The sequence below is a fragment of the Psittacula echo genome (assembly GCF_963264785.1).
Source record: "Psittacula echo genome assembly, chromosome: 3".
Lineage (NCBI taxonomy): Eukaryota > Metazoa > Chordata > Aves > Psittaciformes > Psittacidae > Psittacula > Psittacula echo.
The window spans coordinates 7,351,036-7,360,963 of record NC_137736.1 but is presented as its reverse complement, the minus strand read 5'-3'; the positions used below and the strand labels follow the sequence as shown (position 1 = coordinate 7,360,963).

Sequence of the window (9,928 nt, the reverse complement as noted above, 5' to 3'; positions counted from 1 at the left end):
CTCATTTTCTGTGTCTTTCTGTTTCTTGCCCCCCACATGCATGGTGTTCCTTCTTGGAGCTTCCATGCTGTATTGCAGAGGGAACACGTACGAATAGCACTACCTTCTAACACATTCTTTCTGTCTAAAAACATCTTAGCTCAGACAGAGCAATGTGTTTTCCCTCTGTGTGAGGCATCCCTTACACACCTTGGTGCTGACATTGTCCAAGAAGCTGTTTGTGAGAAATACACCAGCAAACACAGAAGAAACCCGTCAGGGAACTGCAGTCAGCTTGGGCTGAGCTCTGTGTTTGATGTGAGAAGAGCAGTTTCAGACAGCATGGGCTACTAATCCTGCCAGGGCCAGTCTCTTGGGTTGATTTTTGTTAGACTTGAAGGCTCAGGCAGTCCCAGGGGTATAAAGTACTGACTGGCTACCACTGTGTTTGTGCTGCACACAAGGAGAGCTTGCAGAACCACATGCAGATGCGACCTAGACACTTTGTGGGGTTAGGTGTGAGTGTCTTCCCGTAATTTGCAAGCAGACTTTGCCTTCAGTGTTCATTGCTCGGAATGGTTTGCCAAATGAATATATCCTACTAACCTGCTGGAATCTTGTCATTCCCAGGAATGGCTTCCAGTGCTTGGTTGATAACAGTCTTGGGCAGGCAGTGAGTTTGGAGGTGCAGTTAGTCTGCTGAGCTATGTGGTGTTGTTTCTGACCCGCTAGTTCTTGAGATAACTAAGGTGTTTTCAACACAGACACACAGGCAGTGCTAACAGAGCTGCACCTATTGATGTTTTTCTATTAACTATTTCTATCAACTATTGATAACTATTGGTAACTGTTGATGTTTTTCCCAGGAGAAAAGTTCCCTCTGATAAAGCTGCCTGTCTCTAAAGCTTGGGAAATAAAAATAAAATGGGGATGAACATGAGGAGGGGCTCTGGGAGGCAGAAAAGCAGGACTTACTCCCTAGAAACAGAGTGTAGCTGGAAGAAAAAACACAGCAAGAACAAGAGACTGTGGAAGACCTGGAAGGGGCCCTGCAGCGTGGAAAACTCCATATAAGGTGCCTCTGGAGTTGGGCGTCATTCTAGGCTATTTCTCCCTTCTCAAAGGAGGCAAAACACACTGGTGATGCACTGCGCTTGTAGCTCTGTGAATGAGTGCCTGGTTGTCCCCAGGAGATCGCAGGAGCAGTGCAGAAGCTGGCTCAGCAGGGCTTCTTGGCCTTCCCATGGCAGGAGGTGATTCACAAGGGGTGCACCATTTGGAATGCCATGTCAAGCCATATCCCAGCAGTGGCACTCTGCCCCTAGAATTAGCTGCCCACCAAACCACCTGTGTTAAATTAGACATGTTTCTTTGATAGATGGGTGTGGGAGGTCTCTCCTATTGCCCCAGTGACTAACCAGACCTCTGCTCTTGACTGCCCTGGTCAGGGGGATCTACAATGCTCATTGCTTCCTCATTCCTCAGAGTTCACTGCTTGGGCTCACCACTCCTTAGCTGAGTTCAGTTATTTAAGCAGGACAGCCTGGGAGACTGGTATTATGTGAAGGAGAGGAGCTGTGCTGAACAGCGTGGGACCTTTGGGCACCTGGTGTGCGGCTTGTCTTCATAGGTGCTGTGGCCATGGCATCTCAAGGCCAGGTAATTTTCTGGAGGTATGGTATTACCTGTGTCTGCTTCGGGAGAGAGGAGGGAGGGAATTGCATTCTCCAGACTCCTTGTCTGTCTCACCCTGCTATCAGGAGCTTTCAAGACAGCAGTTCTTTGCAGCTTGACTCATAGTGCACTCAGCCAAGCTACCTAAACACCGGTATGGCTTCTTTTATACAATCGGTAAGTCCATGTAGCTATCAATCAGAACCCAATGTGCAGGCCATCAACTGCAGCCAGGATGGAGATGTGTGTCCTAGAAACTGTGCGTGGCTATATTCCACTACCTTGGGTTTGAATGCTGTGGTAGGTCAGGGTATTAATGGCTTGAGAAAGGCTCTCTGTTCCTGCTGTTATAGGTTGGGATATCAATGTGTGGGTCAGGAGTAAGAGCTGGAAAGATGTGCAAGCTGGTTTGTGCCTCTCATTTGAATGAGCCTGCTTCCTTTGGATCTGTTGACCAAGTCCTGGTGAACTACAGTCAGAAAAAGAAGTATCGGGGGAAGGCCATAAAAATATCTACCTCATATTCTTGTCTCCTGACTCGTTGAAGATAACCCCCACCAGATGGGTAAAGTGCCAAACTTGCTTCAGCCTCCAATGAACACAGACCAAGTTTGCATCTAACCTTGACTGCTTGAACAGAGACACCAACAAGCTCTTTCCTGGATCCCAAGTGGGGACTTTTCTGGGATGGATGGAGGCAGAGGCTCCAGCGAGGTGTGTGGAACACTCCTGCTGGTCCTTTTTCTGTCAGGAGGGTTTCAGCTGTGATGAGCATCCATCTCATCCGAGCTCAACAGCAGTGGGGAGAAGGACAGTGCATGTGAACAGAAGAGACTTGTCATGCGTGAGCTGTGCTCCAGCTTTCTCACACGGAGCATCAAGGAAGATCTAAATAGAACTAAATAGTCATATTATCTGTACCCTTTCACTGATTAGAGTGAGATCACCAGTAGGCGTAATGTAACACGGTGTGAATATTCCCTGGGCATCATATTCCTCATTCTGGAATGCGTGCAATAACCAGCTCTGTTGTTCCCAAGAAGCAGCCCAGCTGCTTTTGCCAGGGACATGCACCGAGAACCCCCTTGCACTGAGAGGCAGCCGCTGGCACTGTCAGCACCTCTGTGCACCACGAGTGGCTGCACACAGCCAGGGGCAGCTGGTCACGGGGAGCAGCAGGGTCCTGCAGACCAAACCAGACCAACCCAACCCAACCCAACCTAAATAACCCCCCACCCCCGAAACTAAACAAAATAAAGCTGAAGTGCTGAGAAAAGCTGAGCTCTGCGATCATGAACTGCTCACCAGAATGGAAATCCTTCTCTTGGGTTTCCCCTGCCATCCTATTTCTTTTCCAGGGTAACCTTTGATAAAAAGATGAAGGCAGGGGACCTTTAATCTCTTCCTTACAGGTTTTTTGGTCCTCACACCTCCAAACCTATTCCTGAGGCAAAGCTTACTCTGAGTGGAGCTAGAGATGAGGGGGATAATGCTGCTGCCGCCTGTCACAGCAGGGAGGCGAGCCTCTCTGTCCCTGGGCTGTGCTTGGCAGCATTCAGGTGGGGAATGAATGAGTTTCATGCCCAATTCTGTTTGGCTGATGAGGAATGGGAGCATGGAAAAGAGGAGAGGAGGCATGGAGCAGCATCTCACAGGCTGCTGAAGCGGTGCTGGGAACTGAGGGTAGGAGCAGGGCTCCAGCTCATGCAGCCCCAGCCGCCTGCATCCGTCTGTTTCTTGCCTCTGAAACGCTGGAAGTACGATGCTGATGCATGGGAAATTGCTGTTAACTTGAACTGCTGGACTGGCCCATTGCAAAACAGCTCGTGTCAGCGTGTGGCTGGCTTGCCAGCAACCTCTTGTTCACCCTGCGCTCCACTCAATACATGAGTGGCTCACAGGTGAATGCAGACCCTTTCGGTTCTTGGCTCTTGCAGTTTCTGCAGAGGACACTCCAAAGGGTCTGATTTTACCTCATCCCTGGCAAGGGGTGCTGAAGGGGATGGTAACATCTGTGCACCCAGAATTGACATCAGCCCTGCTGCTGTCCTGAACCAGGATATGGAAGCAGCTCTTTGGATGCAGAGCCAGCAAGCCTTTGCAGCTATGGGGGCACATGATGCCTATAGCCACGGGGGACAAAAGCGTTGGTGCTGGCCCATTTGTGCTGGTCTGTGTTTGCCTGTGAGCAAGATGAAGATGGTTCTGCCCAGTAGAGGTGGTGGTCAGGCTGGAGGGTCCTTTGGAGGACCAGAGATAAGTGTGGTGGCACCCGAAGTGCTCAGGGACTGCACAGGAGGAGTCCTGGCTCCTGGTCTCCTGCCATACCCCCTCTGGTATTCACTGATGCAATCCCTTGCAATCCTCAGCTCCCAGCAATTTCCTCCTGCCCATTCCTGGGAAGGAGGACCTGAATCTAGAGGGATGAAGGCAAGTCACAGCTTCTGTGTGTTAGCTCCATGCTTCCCAGCCGTGAGAGCTGGGGCTGTTCATGGCAACCTTGGCTGAGTTTATAGCAACTATCTCACCCTGGGATCGGCGCCGTAGAGCTCCTCAAGAAGGTGGATGTGATTCAGTGCATGGAAGAGGCTTTGTGTCTGCCCCAGAACAGGAAAGCACATGGTTGTCCATGGGAATGGGTCCCAGATGCCCAGTGCCTACGGCTGGAGGATATCCAGGCCTTTCCTCCCGGGTAGGGTGGGCTGTGGCTGCAGCCGCAGGGCACCAGGAGGGAGGAGGCAGAGCACTGCTGTCCACCCTGGTGGGGGGGCAAAGGCTGGTGAGATCAGGGGCTCTGAGGGCGTCTATGTAGGGAGCACTTGGATACGGGATGTGAACAAATGTGAACAGACTCGTATGAAGCTTTATGTGGATTTACCACGTACTAGTGGTGAAATACACAGTTCTGATCCCTCCTCCTTGGCACGCTGATGTGTGCAGACAGGGCTTCCTCGGAGAACCTGCTGTGGGCTTTAAGGATGAGGATGGAAGGGAGCCGGTGGGAGGGCAATCACCTGCATCACCTCCCCTCCTCTCCATCCCCACTTTCAACCCATCTTCCCTTTCTCCCTTCCCTGCCGCTCCCCGCAGGAGAGGTTTGCTCACATGGCTCCATTTCAGCCCTGTGATCGTGGCATTTGTGGTGACTGAGGGACATTGTGCAAGTGGCTGATGCAGGCACACAGTAACCATGGGAGCAGTTTGTGGCTGCACAGGCACCAATGGGCTCTCGAGAGGAGGCTGCCAGATGTGTTGGGAAAGAGCGTGCTGCTGGCCCTTTTCCAGCCTCCTCCTGCCCACTCCGTGGCTCACGCTGGGTGTCTCCTGGGGTCAGGAGCCTGTCTCAGTGCTCTGCTCACCTCCCTGCACAAAGGGTCCCTCTCAAGTGCCACCAGGGACTGCTTGGGTTGCTCATGCCCCAGGGATGCAGAAACGAGCATCCTGCATTGGGGCCAGCTACCTCCTCTCAAAGGCAAAGCATGGGTCACCTGCTACCACATGGTCCCACCTTCGATGATGGGTTCTCCCCTGAATGTTCACCACTACTGTGGTCGTGTGCTTCATCAGTTCACCTCGCTCAGTGGCTGTGGCTTACCCACCTCAACCCCCTTCCTGCACCAGCGGTGTAAGGTGTGAAGGAGGTGGGCCGCACGGTAATGTTGTCCTTTCTTTTTCCCCCATGTAGCTTGACTACAGTCATTGTCACCCTGTCTGTAGTGACTGTGCTGATCATCGGGTTTGGTGTCTCAGGTATGTGGCTGCTCAGGTTTCTTGCTGTTACTTGTGGAATGATGAACGTCTGCCCTGCCTCTGCCTCCATCCCTCCATCCTGTGCATGGGCTGAGGTGTGATCTTGTGTGCAAGTGCCACCTACATTCCTTGGCTTGCTTTATAAAGCTTGTACACCAGATGGCTGAGTTAAGAGTGCACAGGCAACTTCAGTTGTGGTCTTTCTCAACAAGGCATTGCTCCATCGCATCAACCAGCAGGAGCTGTGCTCGCCCTGGAAACTGTGAGCTCTTGTGTGTTGTAAATAATGCTGAGGTTTATAGATACTGATACAGAGTGCCCAGAGAAGCTGTGGCTGCCCCATCCCTGGCGGTGTTCAAGGCCAGGTTGGACACAGGGGCTTGGAGCAACCTGCTCTAGTGGAAGGTGTCCCTGCTTGTGGCAGGGGGCTGGAACTGGGTAAGCTTTAAGGTCCCTTCCAACCCAAACCGCTCCATGATCCTGTGTATTGGCTGAAATGCCACTGGGCTTGGAGCCCTAAGCTTACACATACAGGGAGTCCTGCATGTCCTGTGCTCCTTCTCCCAGATAGGAGGAGACAATGGTATTTCTTGGGAAGCTGGACAGCATCTGCTGGGATGGGGCACATTCCCCTGCTCCCTTAGCGATGTGCTGCTTTGGTGTTAACAGCCTCCTCGGGGCATGCTGAGCAAGGACATGTAGGGAAGGGTTGCATGGGAAAAAGGAGCCAGCTCTGGGGAGGAGTTCATTCTCGAGCTTGCTGGTTAGGATTTGACTTGGGAAGTGATCTGTGTTCCCAGGGACGGGAAATGCTGACTCTTCTTAAATGAAAGAAACTGGTTTGGATTCCAGTAAGAGTGAAAAAGCAGTCTCTTGTTTCTCTGCCAGCATTACACCCTGCAGTCACATTTATACTGCAGAGAGGGAGGTCCTGACTGAGAAAAGACACAAAAATCTCACTCTGTTGGAAGCTGCAAAGAGACAAATCCCTGATACATGCAAACAAGCAAGAAAACAACATGCAAAATCTTCTCAAATAAGAGGGGCTACTTTTTGAAGCGTAGCGCTTGCTAAAGGAATGTTTCTGTGCTTCATTTTGGTACAGAAGCCACAGGAGATGACCTCTGCTAGCAGCACTGGTAGCTGCTACTGGTGCCCTTGCCTGTTCAGCCTCAGGGCTGGCACACGACAGCCTCAGGGCCGTCTGGCCTTTCTCTGTCCTTCCCACCTCACCTTCTTCACACCACCTTGCTTTCCCCTTGCAGGACAACGCTCTATCCGGGTGACAGCTCTCCCATCTCCAGGGATCATCGGCCAGCGCGGCGTCCTGGGCTGCGCTTTCCAGCCCGACATCCGGATGGGCAGCGTAGCGATCAGGTGGGACAAGGCGGGAGTAGCCGGGCCGGTTCATGAGTTCCGAGGTGGGCAGGACCACCTGCAGGAGCAAGCTGCGCTGTTCCAGGGCCGCACGGCCGTGTTCATGGAGCAGGTGATGGGCGGCAATGCCTCCCTGGAGCTGCGGGATGTGCGGCTCTCTGATGCCGGCACTTACCAGTGCTCCGTCACCACGGCCAGGGGGAGCGGGGCAGCGCTGCTGCACTACAGGACAGGAGGTGAGGGGTGCCAGGGATTCCATCCTGGGGCAAAGCACATGTTGGCGTGGCTTGGCTGGACCCACCTGTGGTTATGCTGGTGCTGGAGGCTGTGTGTGCAGCACTCACCCCTCCAGCAGCTACCATGGGCCCTGCACTCCTGAGCAGGACGAGGGTAATTTTTTGGCTTTTACAGAGCTGTTCAGGGCTTTACCTGCTCTTTTGACACGCTCGTTCCAGAAACTATTAGTATTTCAGTGCTCTCAGTTGTCTTTTTCCTTCTATCAGGTCCATAACTGACTACAAAGAGCCCCTAAGAATGGGAGTAGCTAATTGATCTTATAAGGATCCTGATTTTATACTTGCTAAAGATAACACAATACCTTTTTCTCTCTAGAATTAAGATATATATCCAGCCAGGAGAAGTGCTGCACAGCAACAACTGTAGCCTATTTAACGTATGTTTTTGCTGTTTTACAAAGTATTCAGTTTTTAAAAGTGAATATATAAAACTATTGAGTATTTAAACATGATGCATCAGAGTTATCTGAAGTATTCTGTATTTGCTATCATTAACCATTCACCTTGTTAGGAGTAAACCACAAAACATGCACAGGCACAGACAAATCTTCAATTGTGGATGCTTAATTCTCCTGAACCCGCTGGGTCTGGCCACCCTGTTCAGTGCTGGCACAAAGCGATGTGTTCCCACTGACACGGAGCCAGGAGAGGGCTGATTTCTGCTCCCAAGGAACAAGAGATGGGACACGAGGAAACAGCCTCAAACTGCACCAGGGGAGGTTTAGATGGAGATGAGAAACAGTTCCTTCCCCAAAGTGTGCTCAGGCTTTGGAACAGGCTGACCAGGGCAGTGCTGGAGTCACTGTCCCTGGAAGTGTTCACACACTATGTAGACAAGGCCTTCAGTGACATGGGTTAGTGGTGGCCTTGGCAGTGCTGGGGAACGGCTGGACTTGATGAGGTTAAAGGTCTGTTCCAACCTAACCGGTTCTATGATTCCATGAAGCCACAGGTGTTGGTCAGGCTCCTGTCAGCCCCTAGTCTCCAGCAGAAGTGAGTGGAGTTGTGCCAGCTGTGGTTCCTGCCTGGGGAAGCCGGGCCATTCAGCAGGCACAGGCAGTCTCAGGTTGGCCAGGTCCTGAGTCCAGTCTCCTCCAGGAGCTCAGGTGTCCGGGAGCTCTTGGGAAACGCTTGGTTTATGAGCCGAGGAGCCAGCTTGTAACTGTTAAGCACAATCATTTAAAGCCACTAAAGCCATGCCACAACCTCAGCAGGTCTCATCAAACTGCACTGTCTTGTTCTAGGAGTCTCCAGGTCGACCCCGTGAGTCATCCCCCGTAGCCCAACCTGTACAGTCCTCTGTGTTCAGTGTGGCTACCTGCGGTGCTGCAATGCTGAGCAGCAAGTAGCCCAGAAATACCTGGGACTGACCAACAGGTGCAGGTGGGTGTTTCATGCCCAGTTCCTGGACATTTGCCTTTTTCCCTCCCAAAGCCTTCAGCACCCCCAGGGTCCACGTGGAAAGCAGCAGCAGCGGGGACATGGTGCAGTGCGAAGCACCCCGCTGGTTCCCTCAACCCACGGTGCGCTGGACAGCCTACAGCGATGCTGGGGAGTACCTGCCTCACGTGTCCAACACCAGCTATGAGCTCAACGCTGAAAGCATCACTCTGAAAGTGGTTTCCTTTCTGCACAACATCACTGCTAACGCATCCTACACCTGTGTGATTGAAAACAGCATTGCCAAGGCTACAGGCAACATCAAAGTCACAGGTAGGGTTGAATGCCATGCAGAGACCATGAGCACTGCAGAAAAGAGTTTAAGCAGTGCAACTGTGTGTGCTGGGGGTTCCTGCAGCACCTGTGTCAGCCAAGGAAGGACTGAAACCCACGGCTAATCCCTGTGATGAAGGAACAGGTCTGTGCTTGGTCCTGCTACTTCAGATGTTCTTCATGGTAATGGTTGCTCCATCAGCACAGGGACAGAACTACCCGGAATGAGAGGGAAGGACACACTTGAAGAGAATGTATTCCTTTGAATGTTAATCCAGCACAAGAGGCAGGATCTATCTTTAGTCCTCAGAAAAATTGGCAGGATTAAATACCCTCATTTTGCCCTCCCTGCTGTGTTCCCCATTCTGGTAGCCTCTCACTATTCTTCTGCTACAGATTTCAACATTACAAGGGCGACCAACTTGCAGCTGGTTAACCTGGACACAGAGTCAGTGTCCGCCTCCCTTCCAACCTGTCACTGGATGCTTCTGCTTCCCTTGTATCTGCTGTTGATATAAAGCCTCCATGAAACTATCAGAAACACTGCTGGATGTGGAGGTAAGCCTGGAAAGGGAAACTCATGATACATGCTCCGTATATGTAGGCCTTCTTGCTGAGACTGGTTACAGCAGCAGACCTATCTCAAGCCTGCCAGAATGGGAGATCCTGTCTTTCCCCTGCGCCCACCCTTTCCCCATCCCCAGCTTTAGGTGGGACATATGGCTTGTCCCTCCCACAGGCTCCCCAATGGCTTCTCCCATCACTGTCTGCAACCTTATAGATTGCTCTCTTATTTACATATTAGTACATTTAGAGAATCACAAGACAGGAGACAGGTGAATCAAATCTGAAGGGATTATTGCTTCTTTACTCCTCATTTTGAATGAAACTCTCCTGTTTGTCTCGATTCTGCCCATGTGATGCAATCAGTGTTTTCCTTTATTTATGCAAGTCTCTAGCACATCCCTTGCTCTCTTTCCTACAGAGTATCCCATTGTTGTCATGGGGTAAGAAATAACACAAGAGAAAGTGGATGACTTCATGTTTGTGCTACTACATACTCTGGAACTGGGAGGAGGCTCTTGAAGTTCTCAGCCCAAGAGGGGAAGAAGGCATGAAGCGTGTCCTGCCATCAGGGA

The 9,928-nt window shown here is 51.5% G+C and overlaps 1 protein-coding gene across 1 annotated transcript; it reads left to right on the top strand.

Annotated features, from left to right (window-relative positions):
* Positions 1-1,620: 1,620 nt before the first annotated feature.
* VTCN1 (V-set domain containing T cell activation inhibitor 1) lies at positions 1,621-9,307 on the top strand (the record flags this gene model as incomplete). Its single annotated transcript, XM_080612921.1, has 5 exons — positions 1,621-1,652; positions 5,339-5,403; positions 6,669-7,016; positions 8,511-8,789; positions 9,186-9,307. The coding sequence occupies 5 exons, from the start codon at positions 1,621-1,623 to the stop codon at positions 9,305-9,307; spliced, it is 846 nt and encodes a 281-aa protein (XP_080469047.1).
* Between the last annotated feature and the right edge of the window lie 621 nt (positions 9,308-9,928).